The 19,269-nt window shown below is 39.8% G+C and overlaps 2 protein-coding genes across 2 annotated transcripts in view; both read left to right on the top strand.

The window, feature by feature from the left end:
• KIF5C (kinesin family member 5C) overlaps nt 1-4,342 on the top strand; it is a 91,294-nt gene extending 86,952 nt beyond the window's left edge. Inside the window, exons 24-26 of the mRNA XM_026696744.2 lie at nt 735-951; nt 2,671-2,772; nt 3,769-4,342. Coding sequence (XP_026552529.1) covers nt 735-951; nt 2,671-2,765 — 312 coding nt within the window. The 3' untranslated portion in view covers nt 2,766-2,772; nt 3,769-4,342. The remainder of the gene's footprint in view (nt 1-734; nt 952-2,670; nt 2,773-3,768) is intronic.
• Nucleotides 4,343-9,394: 5,052 nt separating this feature from the next.
• LYPD6B (LY6/PLAUR domain containing 6B) overlaps nt 9,395-19,269 on the top strand; it is an 88,419-nt gene continuing 78,544 nt past the window's right edge. Inside the window, exon 1 of the mRNA XM_026696743.2 lies at nt 9,395-9,984. The gene's annotated coding sequence lies outside the window, so the exon portion shown is untranslated. The remainder of the gene's footprint in view (nt 9,985-19,269) is intronic.

Below are 19,269 nucleotides of genomic sequence, written 5' to 3'. Positions count from 1 at the left end.
TTACGGTGTTAATGTGCTATCCTTTGCCAAAGATGTTCTGTGTGGTGGAGGTTTCAGTGGTAAGCAGGAATGTGTTTACCATCGGCATGATAATGCATACGCTATCAACTTTGAGCTTTCCTGACGTTCCAGAGATGGTCTCCCATTAGCCTAGAAACACAGCGAGTGGTAAAGAACTCTGGGAACTCTAGTCTAGACTTAAACCTAGAAGTTTTACCTGTCCTTTATTATGTAGCAATTTATTGCACCAAATATCACTGCTCTTTTTTGTCTTATGGAAGCCCTATATATAGATTGCAAATTAAATTTAGTGTTTTTCCTTCCTCCATGCTACTTTTTCTTTTCTTTTCTTTTCTTCTTTTCTTCATTTCCTGTTGAAATTGGAGGACTGAATAAAATTGTTCACAAGCAAAATCAAGACAGACACTGCTAAAAATAGCAAAAAAGGGGAAATGACATTAATTTCTTTATTAGGTTTTTTTTTGTATCATTTATCAGTATAACAAGGCTGTGTTTTCCAACACACTTTAAACTGAGGAAAATTGCAAAATGTACATTAAATTTGGAACATTTCCACCCAAGAAATACCATTTAAATAGGCTCTGTATCTTTTAAACTATTATTTACTTTTTGAAAATAATAAGTATTTTAATTTTTTAGATTCTTATGTGTATGATATTGTAAAAATCTTACATGTGTAATATTGTAAACAAAAGTTTGTCCATCTTTTGTAGTTGGTACGTGACAACGCGGATCTTCGCTGTGAACTTCCAAAGCTGGAAAAACGACTTCGAGCTACAGCGGAGAGAGTCAAAGCCTTGGAAAGTGCTCTGAAGGAGGCCAAGGAGAATGCCATGCGGGATCGGAAACGGTACCAGCAAGAAGTGGACCGCATTAAAGAGGCTGTCAGAGCCAAGAACATGGCAAGACGGGCACATTCTGCTCAAATTGGTATGGATTCTGCTTCCTAATACAGAGAGCCCTTCACTTAACAACCACAATTACGACCAGAATTTTGGTTGATAAGCAGGGCAATTGTTAAATGATTCGGGTCTGATTGTACAACCATTTTTGCCATGGTTGTTAAGTGAATCACTATAGTTGTTAAGCAAATCACATGGTAGTTAAGTAAACTCCACTTTCTCCCATTGACTTTGCTTATCAGAAGATGGCTGAAAAGGGCACAAATGATGATCAAGTGACTATAGGATGCTGCTGCAATCACTATAAACATATGCCAGTTGCCAAGTGCCCAAATTTTGTTTATGTGACTGTGGGGATGCTACAGCAATTGTAAGTGGTTATAAGTCACATCTTTGAATGCCGCTGTAACTTTGAACAATCACTAAACAAATAGCTGTAAGACAAGGACTACTTATAAAATACTCTAAGCTCACAATAAATTCAGCAAATAACATGGGTTCATAATTTTTTTTCCTCCGGAAAGTACTTCTATATTTAGGTATAAATGGCTATGGATTTTAGAAGAGCATTCCTGAACTGTGAGTTCAGGAGTTTTATTACTTTGCATGTATTAACTTGAACCAAATGTGATAAGTTTCAAAGCAGCTGAGTCAAAGTAGCACAGGACATTCACTCTCACATTGCAAAGTACTATGTGCTCAGTGTATTGCTTAGTACTCAAGGCATTTTGATGCGAAAAGTTTGTCCCGGCACTCATTGCTTGTTTGCTACTCAACACACAAGCTAGAACTTGGGGAAAAATTGTTTGGTACTCATCATTTCTGGTACTCATTGTACTTCCAGGAACCAATTAATGATGAGTACTGAGGTACCACTGTACAAAAATTCAACAATTTTTTGAAGCTGCTCAATGAGACTTGTAGAAAGATGTGGCTGTGTTAAGTGATTCGTAGGGAGATGTTTGGTTCTCAGTCCCACATATTTGGAGGAATTATATTCAAATGGTTTTCATGCTCCTCAGCTAGTTGTCATGTCTTCACTTTATACATAAAAAAGAGCAACAGAAGATCTCATTTCACTAGGTTTTTAAAAAAAATTATTGATAGACAAACATACCTAATATCTTTTCATACTGTTATTGCAGCATTATCCACCAAACACAACACCTTTAATACCTCTGCACTTACCCTGAGCCCAAAATGCAGTTTTTACATAAGTTTATATACAGTAATTTGTCCATATATATCTAACAAAGTAGTTTCTGTGGGATACTTGAAATTGATTATTCCTATCATTTATTAATTTATTGTGTTCTGTCATCTTGAACAGAAGATGTCAAAAGCTTAACAGCTCTGTCAAAAGCTTAATTTACACCATTGGTTACTACACTTGTAGTTTTGCTATAGACTTGGTGGTAGAGAGGGATTCATATAACTGATTGTTCCTTTCCATGTTTAAATACTTGTGTGAAAAATAATTGATTTTAAACTAATTTCTAATTCCTCCAACACCAGAAGCCAAGAGAGGAGAATATGAAATTTTTGAAGATAGATAAAAAGACAAATTCAATTTGAGAACAAAAAGGAGTCTATGGTATTTTTCAATGGGAAGAAATTTATGAATTGTATATCATTGTTTGGGCATTAGCACTTTAGGCTAACAGAGGAAAAAACTGGGGTTATGACTGTAGTCCACTCCTTGGCTTAAAACAAAAAAATTCCTTGACTTCACTTTATCTCTTTGCAGCTAAGCCTATTCGCCCTGGTCATTATCCAGCATCTTCTCCCACAGCCATTCATGCCATTCGTGGAGGTGGTGCATGTTACCAAAACATGAAGTAAATAACAGGTAAGCTCACAGCCGTTTGTAAGTTACTATACATACGTACGGTTCACCGATATAGGTTCAGGAAGGTTTTGTAGTTCAATCACAGTAGGAAACTGTTCTTCACCAACCCTGAAGGTCTTGAAGGGGGACTTTCTAAGATAAGAATAGCCAGATTGAAGACCAGCCTTGCAAATAACTCAGCTTGATCTGGGAATGTTTGTTAGTATACTGTATACTCAAGAAGACATCCCTATCTCTCTAAACCAGAGGCGGGTAACAATAGCCCCTTTATGACTTATGGACTTCAACTCCCAGAATTCCTGAGCCAGCATGGTATAAGTCATAAAGGGGCCATTGTTACGCAATCCTGATCTAAATCATTATATCAAGTTTGTTGTTTTAATTACATTAATGGGCAATGCTACAATTGTTACCCATGTCTCTCTATATTCATCTGAATCATTGACAAATTTATGTTCTGAGGCTAAAATAATCCCTATAGACAATATTTCAGAAATATGTATTTTGTTCCTAATGGAAAGCAACTTTTTGGAGTATATGCAGGAAGTTAAACCAAAATGTATCTTCCATGAATCAAGAATGTGTCTCTGTTTTGTGACAACTACATTACCAATAGGATAACGACCATGACCAGCCATTTTAACAACGTAGTTTCTAACCCACTGCTTGGTAATTTCTAGTATTCTCCTCTCCACCTAATTCCCCAAAACTTGACTTCTGCCATACATTTGATTGAACTTGTTATTGTACAATATATCCTCGTATTGTATTTTAAGCCTTAGCTCGTTGTCAGATTTTGTAACTAGAACTCACGGTCTCCTAGTTTCTAACCTGGTGCCTTCACCAGGATACAAAACTGGTTCTCTCCATTTGATGATGGTATGTTTTATGCAAATAAATTAATGCTCCAAAAGCTATATCTGATATTTCACTATTCTACTCCTGAAAATGTGATGTGTACTAACACATTTTATGTCTACATGTTATTTTTTTCAGACTGACCAGATGGTACTTGGCATGTAGAAGGTTGTCATCAATTCACTATTACTTTTTTTACGGAGAACTGGAACTATATTTCTGTTTGTTGTACATGTTCTATAGCCATTGGCAATGCACCGGTTTCAAATGTTTCAGCTTTTTCCAATCTCCATATGTACAGAAGTGTGTCCAATACGCTTTTCCTTTCCAAACCTTGTACAGTGTATCTAACATGTTACCCAGGGTAATTATACCCTGAGTCTGCTGCTCAATCCCTGTCATTGACTGACTGCATTTTACCCCTCTGTGCCACTCTTGTGGAAGATTCTGTGCTTGCACTGATGCTGTTTTGTTCTGTTTTAAGTACTTTGGTGCAACAGCAAAAATGTGACATTAAAGAATTAGCCATCAAACAACCATAGGAACAAACCAGATGATTGGATTCCATCACTGATCTTTTTTTTAATTTTCTGTTTAATATATGCATCATTTTATATTTTTAGAAATTGACAGGGTGCAGCGATATAGTTTAAAAATAGCCTCCCCCCATCTGCTTTCAAAAAAATAATAAAGTACCTCAAATAGTACATTTTTATTACCCTGGTGAAATGTTGATTTTGTTTTAAAAGGGTAGAGAGGAAAAGCTAAATTACGAATACATTTGCTTGGTAGAGGTAAGATAACAATAGAGATATAGAAGGATGCAAAAGAATATGGTTAGCATAGTTTTAGTCTTAAATTCCAATGATCATGTGGGTACATTAGAATCCCAAAGTTTAGGATTTGATCTATAATGTCCTTTATGGATCTTCAGGTGATTATGCAGAAGCAATGGTTTCGATGAATATCAATATTAAATTTAGAATAGCAGGTGAAACTCTAATTTCTCCTTGATTTTCAGAGATCATAGTAGAAGTCAGAAATGTGGGGGAAATTCTGCTCTAATAAGATTAAAAACCCTTTTCCAAAGGGTTGACTAGGAATAGGTAATGCATGTTTAGAGTGCAGAGCAAAAACAAAAAGGAAGAATGATTGAAATAATCTTATCAAAATCCTGAGCATTTATAACATTAGATGCTAGTACTGAACCTTAGGGCAGTCTGCCCAAGAAAATGGTGTAGAATACCCTCATGGTATTCTTACTTAATGACAGACATGAAGTATTAAATTGTATTTTAAGTGGAAGACATGGATAACCAGAGAACAGGTAGATAAACAATGTTACACCTGCAGTTTAATGTGTCAGTTATATTTGTTTTGCATATGTTTCATGTATACGTTGAAAACATACATTAACTCAAAAGACTGTAAGGTTCAAAATGACTGGATTTCAATTTACATTCATTCCATTTTGTCGCTGTAGCTTTCACAAAATTAATAGTAAATTGGGGGCTGCTAATTTATTTTGGGGGGGAGGGAATACTTTTACGTAAAAAGCTATTCTGCTATAAAGCCTTTACAAAGATGGTTATCAGATATTTTATCACAACGTAGGTTAGGCACTCTCGACTGTAGCAGATTGTTGGATCTTATTTAATTTATTAAGGATTGCACTAATTGTGAGGGAAGGGAGAAACTTTTGTTGATGTGTTTAATGAAAGATCTTATTTTGCATTTATTTTGTTATTTTTTTTGTAAATGTGCTTTTAAATATTGTTACACATATATATACACTGTCCACCACTTGAAGTGTGAATTTGCCATATTCAATCCTCTTTCTGGGCTTAATGAGGCCATCTTTTTTGTTGTAAATTGTTGGAACACCAAGTTATACACACACATACGGAGTTTACATGCATATATACATAAAGCTCCCAGTTAGTAAAAAAAACCCACCAAACAATATTTGGGGAAAATTCAGCTAGGACGTTCTAATAGGATATATTCTAATTTTTCCAACTAGAATGTGCATCATGGAGGATGTTTCAAGCAATCTCACTATAGCTATTTTCATAGGCAGATGAGCTCTTAGAATGCAGTTAATGAGGTTTTGTTTTAAAATATAATTTTAAATTACCCCCTTTTGTGCATTGAAATAATATTGTTTAAGATGTTTTGATACTGTGAATGCAAGCCCTATATCTAATTAATCCCCACTGATAGGAATGAGAACTAGATACCGTGGTTTGACATTAAGCACTTTTGAAATTAAAAACTTTGAGGTTAATACAGTAGGATTTTATATTAGGATGTAAGGAAAAGTTAGCTTTGATGCCCCAGAATTGTTAGTAACTGATCAGCCAGTCAGTTCTTCTAACTTCAGTCTCTCCTTGACTGAGGCCTCAGAACTAATTTCTCTACCTTGGATCAAAGATGGCAGATTGTCCTTTGAAATGGGACACAAAGACACAGTATATTGCAATGCTTAGGGATTTATTTTGAAAATGAGCCACTTTTATTATGTTACTGACTCACTGCTGCTAGAATTGTTTTCTGTGATATTTCTAAGCCATTCTTTTAAGTTTTTGATACTAATTTTACAGTATGTTTGTATTGCTTCCAAAATGTCAGAGATTTGATTTACTTTTTAAAAAGTCCTTTTTCCCTTTGCTTCTTCTATTGTTACAATTTGACTTTAAATGATAGGAAGATTTTGAGTTTAATTCTTGAAAACTCAAAAACAATGTTGCATACTTATAGAATTTTCTGACTGAACGTGAAGCTTGCTTCTAATTTCAATCATTCTTTATTGTCATCATTTTTATTTATGTATATCCTTGGGCTAACTTTTTAATTTAGCCTTTTGCCACTGAGACAATGGAAAGATTCTGATCACGCTTGCTAAAATTACATTCTGCTGAATTAAGTTAAGAATGGATTATTCTGAATTAATTAGCTTGAAGTAATGTAAACTGAACTAAGATCTAAAAGCTGCCTTTTAAAAATCTGTTCCCATAGTCAATGAATGAAAAAGAGCACACGTTTTGTTACTTCATTTATAAATGAAAGTACTTCCTTTCTTTAAAAAACAACAGTCCCAAAGCTTATCTTTCATATAGCAAATATATATCTTGTTTATTAGGTTTATTCCACAAAGTATTACTGCAGTTTTTGAGGGTTCTCTGGTTCTCTCTACCCTCATCATAGGCTGTGTTGAAAAAACAGGTTGTGCAGTATAAGTTGTAGCTTACTGGTGATAAACTGGCCCCTAAGCCTTCATAGTCTGAGGCAAGCATATGAACATGTTTTCAAAATAATGAATCTGTTCATGGCAGAATTGTGGGATGATGCCTTAATGGAAAGCAATCTGTTATGGTTTCCTATAATGCCTTTTTGAACCAAGAACACAAAAGATAATTGTCTTTTTAGGCACCCATACAAAACTATTTCTAAGATTGTGTTTTACACCTAAATAATTGTGTCTGTCATTTTTAAAACTTTTTAACAGTGGACGATGTGAAGGAATAGGGATTGGGGCGTTCTGTAGAAGTATACATGTCTAGTTTGTAACTTGTGTAGTGTGTATTCCAGATGTGTATTCTCTGGGACCTATATATCTGTACAATAGCTTGTTTTAGGGAAAAATGAAATGTGGGTCCTTTTTCTGATGGTTACAATCTCTGGAGAAATTTCCACTATTACATAAAAGATGCTGTAATGAATTACGCTCTATAACAGCAAACCTAAATCTCACCTTCCTTCTCTATAGTTAAGTCTTTGGATCTTGGTTCTAAAATACTATCTATCAAACTGTATGGATACACTGGCAAACTGCATGATGTATCATCCAAAACCTGTTTAAGTAGAAATAAAATTGAAGTAAACTCTTTTGTGGCCTGTGTTTAACAGCAGTGATGATTTTGGTATTTTTTGCCTTGCCTGTATTCTTGGTGTCTTCTGTGGAAATCTTTTAGTTTGACAAAATAATAGAACAGCTAAGCAGATGCATTAAATATTTTTACACTGCTTATTCTTGACTATACACACTGATATCTCAAGTGCCATAACCTTGACAAGCCAGTTTTATGTAAGGTTTTTTTTTTCACATTAGCTGAGCAAAAATCTTGTTAACTGAATATGAATAAAGATTGGGGATTTGGATGTTAGAGTGAAGTTTAGAAGCAAACGACTCTGAATACTGGCTTGTCTAGAACTTCTCCAATTCGATTTCTGTTAAGTATGAGACCATTTTTAAATAGATTTTTTTTAAAAAAAATCTGACCTTTATTATGTTTATAAATAACTCAAGGTGGTGAATGCACATAATATATCCTCCTGTTTTCCCACAACAGAAGCCACCCTGTGTAGTAGATTGGGATGAAAGTGATTGGCCCAAAGTCATCCAGCCAGCTTTCATGCCTAAAGTGAGACTAGAACTCTCCCATTTTCTGCCCTGGTTTTTTAGCCACTAGATCAACTTTTATATTGAAGCCTACCCAAGTCTTTCACATTAAATATACCACTCTCCAAAATTCAAGCAGAGGCACTTTCTATATGAATTTTACTTTAAAAAAAGAGCAGGAGCTTTAGAGCATCATTCCTAGCTCCGGTTCAACATTTATTAGTCTGCTTGTGTCATATAATTTCTACTGCAGTTCTATATAATTTCTACTACAGTTTCATTTCCACTAGGTGGCAGGCTGTTGACAATTTAATCCAAGTGTTCTGGGATTCATCCTTTGGGGAAAATCCTATAACTAAATTTATGAACAATTATAAACTATATACATCTGCTAAAATATGCCTTTATTTTTGATAGCTAAAACAACAATTTTTAACTTTTCTTTCCTACATGACTTCTGTGCACCAGTACACATACTGCACGTTTAAAATGAATGTGCCAGTTTTCCCCAAGATGATTTTTTTTCTATTATGTAAACAAATGCATAAAATATATATTGCCTGCATTCTCACTGAAGAGACTTCCCTCTATTTCACGTCTTACAAAATACTAATATTGCTACCTTATTATCAACATTCTTCAGTTGCAGGTAATGGCAAATTAGAAAATGGGGGGAAAAACTCCAGAAAAACATGTTAAATGAGAGCAGACAAATTGAGAATGGAGCAGATTAAGTGATCTAAGCCACTAATAGTACATTTCTCTGGAAAAGGATGGGATACAACTTATAACTAGATCTATTTCTGCCAAATCGTTTTAAGCTTTGGCAGAAGCTACTGGAGGGAAAGCTTCACAGAATTGAAGGAATTACCATCTTCTGAGTAAGTCTGAATCTTGTTATTATCTCTTCCGTTATCTTGCAATGGCAACCTTCCTCCTACCCTCCCTTCTTTCCTTCCTACTTACTCTATCCTACCCTTCTTACTTACAGGTAGTCTTCAACTTCCTGCCACAATTGAGCCCAAAATTATGTGCTTAAGTCAGAAATTTGTTAAATGAGTTTTGCCCCGTTTTACGACTTTCCTTGCCACGTTTGTTAAGTGAATCTCTAAAGTTATTAAATTAGTAACACAGCTGTTAAAAGGAATCTGGCTTCCCCATTGAATTTGCCTTGTCAGAAGGTTGCAAAAGGTGATCCCATAATCCTGGGACATTGCAACCTGTCATAAATATGAACCAGTTATCAAGCATCTAAATATAAATCACATGACCCTGGGAACGCTACAACGGAGGTAACTTTGAACGGTCACTAAGAGAAATGTAAGTCCAGGACTACCAATACTTACCCTTTTCTTTCTCCCTCCCTCCCTCTTTCTACTTCCTTCCTCTTCCTCTTTCTCATAGCTTCTGCTGCCGAGTTTAAAGCCGTTTTGGGTTCGGCTTTTCGAGCCTCCTCCTGAACAGCTAAGGTACCCAAGTAAGGAGCCCTAACCCGATTCATGTATCCTAGACGCCTCAGGCTAAGAGGAGATCCGGAGCCTCTGACCTCTCTCGCTCAAACGCGGTCGCGGCTGGCGGTTGTCCCCTCCGCCCCACTTGTTTTTCAGGGGACACGGACCGCCCCTGCCGCGCTCCTTCGTGCTCTTCGGAGACCCAAAGTTGCCGTTGCCAGCCCAAGACACCTTATAAAAGGCGGTTCAAATCTGGAGCCGGGACGAGCTCAACGGGGCGGGGGTGCGTGGGGGCGGGGTGAGTGCCCCCTATTGTTCCTCCAGAGCCTTGCAAGTTTCCCCTCCCGGGCAGGTAAAACCCCGCCCCAGCAGCGCGCGAGGCGAGCACCTTCGACGGCCCTCTGCCTCGGCCCTTCCCTGTCGGCGGAGGGCTTGCGGTCCCGCGCTCAGGCGCTGCTCTCGGCTGAGAAGAAGCGTCGAAAGCGAGCGTCACCAGCGCTGGTGAGTTGGTGGGGGTGGGGGGGCGCGAACTCGCGAGGGAAGCTGACTAGCCCGACTTGTTTGCGGCTGAGGTCTTTTGGGGCTCCGAGGCTGGATAAAGGAAACCTCAGGCGTCCCGAGCTCGAGCGCGAACGCGAACGGGTCCCGTTTTCCCCAGCCCCGTTGGACTTGTGTGTGTGTGTGTGTGTGTGTGTGTGTATCTTTCAAACTTGTTGAAACGGGCGGGAATCCCAACTTACACGACGATCCCTCTCGGGAGCCGATGCGCAAAACGAAGGCCGAGGAAGCTGCTTGGCAGGAGGCACGTGCCAAGTTGAGTCTTCTGGCATCTCCAGTCGAAGAGGATCAGCCGGGAGGGAACCTATGCCCTGGGTCAGCCTTTCTCCCAGCATTTTGTCTCCATGGGCAGGAAATAGCTAAGTGGGGTCCGACTTTCAGCGAGGTCCCCTTCCCTCCACTGTATGAGAATAACGGAGTTGGAAGGGACCTTGGAGGTCTTCTAGTCCAACCCTCTGCTCAGGCAGCAAAACCTATGTACCCTTTCAGACAAGAGGTTGTCCAATCACTTCTTACGCTTCAGGTAATAACTTTATTGTTGCTTTACATATACATTAATGGACATACATTAAAATAAAATGAAACTTCTGGACAGTCTTTCCACACTGTCTCCCTGAGTCTACCCAAACTTCATGCCGACTGTGTGGATGAACACTATCTAATCATCTCAACCTCTACCATCCCCTTCTCCTTTTGCCTTCCATTTTTCCCAACATGGGTGTGTGTGTGTGTGTCTTTCCTGAGGAGTCCTTCCTTCTCCTCAGGTGGCCAAAGTATTTGACCTTCAGTGGAGTTGATACTGTTCTGCTGCTCTTAACTTGGTGCTCTCCATATGCCTAAGACCTCATTCTCACCCACCAACTCTCCCTTTGCAACTAGTTTGGGAAAGGCTGGCCCAAGCCAATGTGGTACCTGCAGAACGTAGGTCATTGGGGAAAGGCTAGGTGTGGTGAGGGAATATGGCTTCATTCTAAGGGTGTGTGAGAAGAGTGTGGACTTGAAAAGTGGGCTGGAAATAAGTTTTAAGGCACATCCATTGAACTGCATTCCATCTTGAGGGTGGAGAAGGTGCGTCAATATTATTTTGACTAGCGAGACTGTGTGTCTATCCTCACCTCCTTTGTTCCTCCTAATTCTTCATCTGGCATCTATACCAGGTAGCTTCATCCTGGACTATTGGGGCAGGAAAGGCTTACTTTTCTATAACATGAGACTTGTCTTCATGTTGATTTTGAGCAAAGTTCATCTCTAGTTCAACCTAGACTTAGTACCTCAATCTGCGTCCTCTTAGATGTGTTCCATTTTCCCCTCAACCGCAAAATTCATCCAGCCCAACGGAAAACATCAGGTTGAGGAGATCTAATTTAGTATCATATATTCACAAAATAAGTTCACACAATACCAAGCTTAATGTGATACTTGACTTAACATGTCGTACGAATGCCAGTTATTTGGTGTACTACGGTTAAGCAAACAATAACTCAGTGTGAACACAACCAGAATTATGTTAGTCAATGGTGTGAAAGTGATAGCTGCCTTTTTTTGTCTCATGGTTTGTTAAGAAGAGATGCAACTGAACAGATGTTGGTTACAGCTGTTCAATGCAGGGAATACTTAGCCTTAGCATCTTAGTACCTTTAACACTTGCACAATAGATTGGAATTCAACGGGTGAAGTTAATTCCATGGCTGCAGTTTCATTCCAGAAAAGATCTACAAATTGAATTATGCTTGTATGTATAGGTCTAAAAAAGGTATAGGAGGCTGGCCAATTAATTAATAGGGAAACAATATTTCAAACTCTTAAATGAATAGGGTGGATTCAAGTTCAAAATAATTTCTAAATAATTTCTAAAATAATATCTAAATACTGTTAGGACAATTCAAAGACCACAATAATGTGTAATATTAAAAAACTTCCAGTGGAGGCAAAACGGAATGTGTTTGGGAGTTGCAGTTATTACCTGACATTTTACCGGAATTTGCTTTGAGGGCTACCATTGAAAATTAATGAGATTTTACCAAACAGTGGAATTGTAGAAATATAAAGAAAAATAGGAAATTAGATTCATAATGTGAAACATTTTATTTATTTTGGTTTTAGAAAAACCCACTGAAAAATAATATTCCGGAGCTTTTTTTCTTTTCTTTTCTACAGTTAAAAATTCTGGACCAGAATTATTACTCATAGGATTCTCCAGTGCTTTTGATTTTGGATTGTCATAGATAGATAGATAGATAGATAGATAGATAGATAGATAGATAGATAGATAGATAGATAGATAGATAGATAGATAGACAGACAGACAGAGCCAGTGTTCAGTGGTATTTATCATCTTTATAAGTAGTATAGATATGTGGGTTTCAGCTCTCAGAATTCCTAACCAGCATGGCTATACAGGATAAAATGGAAATTTCCCTGTTTATTTACTTGGGCAAATGAAACCCTCCTGAATAAAAGGAAGGGGCATATTGTGGTAGCCATAGAGAAGAGAAGTTTCTTTGTTCCTGTGCTTTTATCCCATGGACAGTGGAAATTCAGGGTTTTTGTGAGTTGACCATATTACAGCAGAGAATTTCCGCTTGGAGAAGATGATGCAAAAAGTAAGACCTAAGCTTTAAAAATATTTCATAGGTGATAACCAATATTTTGCATTGTCCCCTGACCCAGTGATCGCCAACCGGTGGGCTGTGAGAAAATTTTGGTGGGCCGCAGAGAAATCTCACCCCAAGAGCAACCCCCACAAAGCAATTAATCCAGGCTGCACAGAAACACAAGTGCTGTGCCGCCCACATGGCCCGCGGGAACCCTCCCCGCCCACTCCTTACCCGGTAAAGTTGCCTGCTAAATTTCTATTTTTTCTCTTTCCGACCTTCATCTGTTCTCTGTGCCGGGAGATTTAGATTAGCTAGGAAGCAGAAAAGGGTTGGATTTCTTGCTTTCCAGCTAGTCTTTAGATCTTCGGCTCTGCTTTTAAGTACAGCCGAACCTCCCTTAGGACCGAAGGTTTGCTTGCAAGCAAATTCAGTGCAGACTCACGGCAAGCAAATTTGAGAGACTGAGCTAGCCAATGGCAGATAGATAGATAGATAGATCACTGAATGATTCTGTGAGTAACTCAATCTGCCTGCTTTGCCTGATTTTGGGAAAAGTTGCTCTTTTTTTAAAATAAAAAAATTCATTTACATGCAAGGTGTTTGTGAGTTAATTTTGTTAGTTTGCTTGTGAGCAAATTTTATGTGACAGACTGAGCTAGCCAATGGCAGATAGATAGATCTCTGAATGAATCTGTGATTCTGTGAGCAATTCAATCTGCCTGCCTGCTTTGCCTGATTTTAGGTAAAAGTTGCTCTTTTTTTATAAAATAATTCAACATTTATATAAATATTTATAATATTTACATACAAGCCATGCCCAGCCAGTCACATGACCGCACCCACAAATTAGGCCACACCCACAGAACCAGTTAGTGGTCCCTGGGATCTAAAATTATGAGTTTGGTGGTCCCTGAGGTCCAAAAGGTTGGCAACCCCTGCTCTGACCTATAGAGCAGTGGTTCCCAAACTTTTTCGGTCCACCGCCCCCTTGGTGCTACAAACTCATCCTCGGTGCCCCCCACCCAGGGGTGGGATTCAAATTTCTGTGGGGATCCCTGCCTGTGTGTGTGTGAAAAAGGGAGAGAGAGAGGTTGTATCAGATCTCTCTCTCTCTCTCCCACCAACGCCAGAAAGCCACCATCAGTCAAAATCCATATTAGTGGTCTCTGGGATTTAAAATTATGAGTTTGGTGGTCCCTGAGGTCCAAAAGTTTGGTGACCCCTGATCCAAAAGGATGAGCCTGAGAGAGGGAAAGAGAGAGAGAAAAGAAAGAGAGGAAGAAAATAAAGAGAAAAGGGAAAGAAAGAAAAAGGGACAAAGAAAGGGGACAGATGGAAGGGGACAGAAAGAAAAAGAAATAAAGAAGGAGGGAGGGAGGGAGGGAGGAGAAAGATAATGAGATATCTATTCTAGTCCAATCACCTGCTCCAGCAGGGTAAGAAGGGAGTGTGTGTGTGTGTGTGTGTGTGTTTCTCCTTGTAATTTACCAGTACATTTTGGTTTTGCCTTCTTCAGAATTGGCATTGTAATACATTGGGGAAAAGTAATTTTTAGAGTGGAGATCTGGTCCAATGGATCCTGTTTAAAACCTCAACAAAATGCAAGAGCTTCCTGATAGTCTTGATCATGTTTCGTCCACAAAACCTTTAATAGAAGCCAAAGAGGTTTCAATGTGCTGGCAAAGAGGTTTCAATGTGGAAAAGGGCCTCAGTCTAAACTAGGCCTCATTCAATCTGATGCATCAGGTCTCTCTCTCTCTCTCTCTCTCTCTCTCTCTCTCTTTCTTTCTCTCTCCCTCCCTCCCTCCCTCCCTCCCTCCTTCCTTCCCTCCCTCTCAGACTGGCTTTGCTCTACTTTCCTGATGTGCCTGCGGGGCCGGTGCTTCGAACATGGATGGATGGATGGATGGAGAGAGAGACAGGCAGGCAAGCAAGCAGGCAGGTAGGTAGGCAGGAAGGCAGGCAGGCAAACAGAGAGACCTTTTGGAAGGCTGGCTGGCTGGACGGACGGACGGACAGACAGACAAAATGCGACAGTGGTGGCACTTTGGGAAAGCGGTGGCAGCGGCTTTTCCCAACGTGCTGCCGCATTCAAAGCACCGGTTCTGGAGCATTACTACAGTCAATGGGTGAACCTGCAGGGCCGGCAGAGGGGGGCTAAGAGGTGGCAGGGGAGCATTCGAGGTGCCAGCCATGCAGGTTCACCCATTGACTAGCACCGCTCTGGAGCCGGCACCTCCAATGCAGAAGTGGTGGCATGTTACATGCCATGGCCACGGCCACGTTCGACGCACCGCCCCCTGCCGCCTCTTAGCACCCTTCTGCTGCCCTCTTGGGGATGCTAAGAGGTGGCAGGGAGGTGTTCGAGGCGCCGGCCCTGCAGGTTCACCCATTGACTGTAGTACTGCTCTGGAGCCGGCGCCTCAATGGGTGAATCTGCAGGGCCGGCTGGCACCTCGAACGGCCCCCTGCCACCTCCTAGCACCCCTCTGCCGGCCCCCTTGGGGACACTAAGAGGTGGCAAGGGGACGGTGCATTGAACGCTGCCGCGGTGGCACTTAACGTGCCACCGCTTCCACATTGGAGGTGCCGGCTCCGGAGCAGTGCTGCAGTCAATGGGTGAACCTGCAGGACTGGCGCCTCAAATGCCCCCCTGCCGCGTCTTAGCGTCCCCAAGAAGGCCAGCAGAGGGGCACTAAGAGGCGGCAGGGGGGCAGCATATCAAACACGGCTGTGGTGACAGGTAACGTGCCATTGCTTCCGCATTGGAGACGCCAGCTCTGGAGCGGTGCTACAGTTAATGAGTGAACCTGCAGGGCCAGTGCCTCGAACGCCCCCCTGCCACCTCTTAGCACCCCCCTGCCAGCCCCCTTGCCTCTTAGCACCCCCCTAAGTCATCCCACCGCCCCGCAGGGGGCGGTACCGCCCACTTTGGGAACCACTGCTATAGAGTAACCAGTTCTCAAAAAGAAATTACTTTTACATGTCTATTCCAGTTGAAATTTCTCTGAAAGCAGCTCCAAGTAGAACATGCTACCTTAGTCCAAGCAGAATGTGATAGAGTTATAAACGGTTGTTGCTAAGGCATTTTGCTCCTTTGCGAGTCATACTGGGTAACCCAATTCTAGGAATATTAATGGATCACAACAGAATGTGTACAAAGCAGTATAATACAGCAGCTAAAAAACCCATCAAGACAACATTGAGCTATGTTGTCAGAAGCTTTGCACCCAGATTATGCACCCAAGGTTCAATGGTACTTAATGCTGCTTGAATGGATTCCAGCACTGAGATGTGGGTTGGACTTCATATCCTAAAAGCTCTGTCATGGCTATAGATTTGGTTTGGAACTACTTTTAAAAATTGTTTAGCATACATTTTCTGGTGTGAGGGAATAATACTGGTTCTCAAAAAGTTAGTTAACTAAATAATAAAATGCCCTAGTCTTTTTAGGAGGTTCATGTCCTGTATACAAGTGGTGGTCTTATAGAATTGAAAGTAAGATTATATTCTGGGTTCTCCCTGATTAAATAAATGATTCTACTATGGGCCTAGGGCAGAGTATGCTGTAACTCCAGAACTTTCCTGAAAAGTTTCCATAAATGGACTCTGAAATTTCCCAGGTTAAGTAAAAAATCTTATTTAAGTCTCTTGGCCAAATATTGAACTGGCGTATTATAGTAAATTTACACTTAAAGCTATCATTTTAGTACTAATATTTTATTTAGGGGAACAGACCCCGCTCCCAAAAAAGAGAACCCTATTTCATTTGCTTACTTGAAGCCTGAAGTAAAAAACAATGTAAAATATAGTTCTGCTTAACTCAGTGCTGAAGGATGTACCCCCAAAAGATGGTTTCCCTGTTCCTCCACAAAACCTGTCCTTGGTTATTTTGTGTGTGCCGATCACTAAAAAAAGAAACTTTTTGATGTGTTTAATGAACCACACTAGATATTCCAGTGAATTTCTGAGGAAATTGACAGCAAGATTAACCAGATCCCTTCAGAGACCTGTTATTGTTTTTGCCTTCTCTTATCAATTTTATCTGCTACTGAAAAGACTCACCTATTCTTCCAAGTAGGGCTTTTTCATGTTTATTTAATTTGTATACCACCTTTATTATTTTTACAAGTAACTCAAGGTGGACAACATATCCAGCAGACCTTTCTCCCCCTATTTTCCTCACAACAACCCTGTGAAGTGGGTTGGGCCAAGTGAGAGTGATTGGTCCCCAAATCAGCCACCTGGATTTCATGGCTAAGATGGGACTCACAGTCTTAACTATTAGATCAAACCGGCTGTTTTTTTTTTTTTTTTAAATAGGGAAGCAGTTGCCCCAGATCCCATGTTTGAAGAAAGGTGCCATTGGATAATAATTTGGTATTTGAAATAACCATTGGGCCATTTAAAAATGCAGTTAAATATAATGGCAGAAGTTAAAATTTGGATATATTCATCATGATGATCCTTTCACACTTCCAGTTAGCGAATTTATTTATTTTTTACTTCAATGGACAAAAGCAGCAGAAACAATTAGAGCCAAAGGATGGCTTAAGAAAGAAGAAAACCTCTGGAGCACAGTTTCTGGAATTGGCTGATTTATGCATCATGCTAGCCATGGTTTCCATTAAAACCCAAGAAATTGCCCATTATAATGAAAAAGAAAACAGAAAATCATACCAGTTTATGATGCTTCTGGACTATACTATGATTCCTGAAACCTATGGTCTTTAAGTTGATTATTTTCTTCATCTTTTAAGACACATACAGTATGTTGCTTGAATAAGATCCCTTAGAGATGCCTACCATTAGTCTTTCAAGCTCAGTGATTTTTTTTTAAAGACTCTACAGTAGCATCTGCTCTCCATAAATCAAAACAGGAGTTACTTCAAAGTGACAGATTAGAAGTAAATCTTCTTAGTTAATGAAAAGGAAATGTTAACATTCCTTCTGGGAGCATGAAAACCTGGAAGGGACCAGCTTTATCAGATGTTCAGGATTGAACACATGCAATTCATGAATTTAGCCTTGTAGGAAGGGAGTGGGTTGCCTCTGCATTTGAAAGTGACTCTCATACGCTTATTAAGAGGATCTTTATATTTTGAAACAAAAACCCTGAAGGCAAACTATAAATCAAATATGATAGATGAGCAAAGTAACATCTGGATGTAGGAAGATACATTGCAAGTATTTTACACAGTGCTGGAGAAATACTTACCTTGAAATCAATCCTTCCGAAAATGGGTTCCTTGTTGATTCCCAGAAGGAGATATGATTACACAATCTCATGCCTTTGTTTTGGTTCACCAGATAATATGCTTTGGCCAGGATCCCAATGTTATGCATTTCTACGTAAGTCCTTCCCTTATGCCACCTGGAAAATCTGCCATTGAAACTGGAGTTTTAAAAATTATGATAGGGAGAATATATGGTATATCTCTGAAAAAAAGACAAAGTGATGCCAAAGAAGAATATTAAAAATTTACCCAAGGCACATGAAAAACTTTGCTTTGTGCCAAAAGTAGTGATTTGAATCCCAGCCTTCATTAGAAGTGCATCCGTAGTTTATCTCCTGGGTGTAACCCTTGTACCTGGGTATGTAATTAGTATTCGGTCTTTGTGAAACAACACCATTTTTTGGAACCACATCATGTCAGATCAAAGGAACAATTCAATGCAGCATTGACTAAGCAAAAAACACAGAACCAAATAAACAAACCAAGGGACAAATGCCAACTAAAGTGCCGGCATGTAGTAAGTGCCCTAGAAATGGTTTTATTGAATCTTGGCTGGACTGAATCTTGAATAAATCTTAAGTGCCTATTTGTTTAAATCAGATTGTAGTACCCTATCAAATATTTGATTTGATTATGTGCCATCACATCATGTTCATTCCTAGCAAGCACCAATATACTCCTCTGGAATGAACTCTCCTTCACTTCAAATCTTTCAACAGGGCACCCATTGCTGCTGTAATCAAATCCTTCCACCTTGCTGTTCATCATATCTTATTTTGCCTTTTTCAGCATTATGGACTTCTCAAAGGGGTTGAGTCATCATAGTCAAATATAATTTCAGCCTCGTCATCTGTACCTCAAATGAGAAGTCTGAACAGATTTATTCTGTTCATTCGTTTGCTTTCTTAGCTATCCATTGTATTCTTATTCATTTTCTTCATCACAAGTTCAAAAACATCTATAGTCTTTCTATCCTGCTTCCTCAAAGTTCAGCTTTCATTTCAGTAGAGGAAAACAACTGCCTGCATCATTCTGGATTATAGGTACATCTTGGCATCTGAATATCTTTTCCAAGGTCTTCATGGCAATTCTACCAAGTGCTACCGTGTTTCTCCAACAATACGACATCCCCCAATAGGAAGACCCAGCATGTTTTCTAGGCATAAAATGAAATTAAGCCCCCCCAAAAAATTTAGGCCTATTTTAAAACATGCATAATGGGGCGAAGGGCAGGGGGACTTGCCGTTAGGAGCACCCCGGGGGCAGCAATTCCTCGCCACCAGCTGCTCCTAATGGGCGATCATGGCAGAGCGCGGAGAGCTCCCTACTCCTGCCAGGCACCTTTGCGGCAGACCCAAGACCTTCAGCGTCCGCCACTGTTGATTTCCCTTCTG

This window comes from Pseudonaja textilis, chromosome 1 (genome assembly GCF_049901715.1).
Source record: "Pseudonaja textilis isolate UNSWEBS1 chromosome 1, rPseTex1.2, whole genome shotgun sequence".
NCBI lineage: Eukaryota > Metazoa > Chordata > Lepidosauria > Squamata > Elapidae > Pseudonaja > Pseudonaja textilis.
The sequence above is the reverse complement of the archived record's forward strand: the minus strand, read 5'-3'. Positions and strand labels throughout refer to the sequence as shown.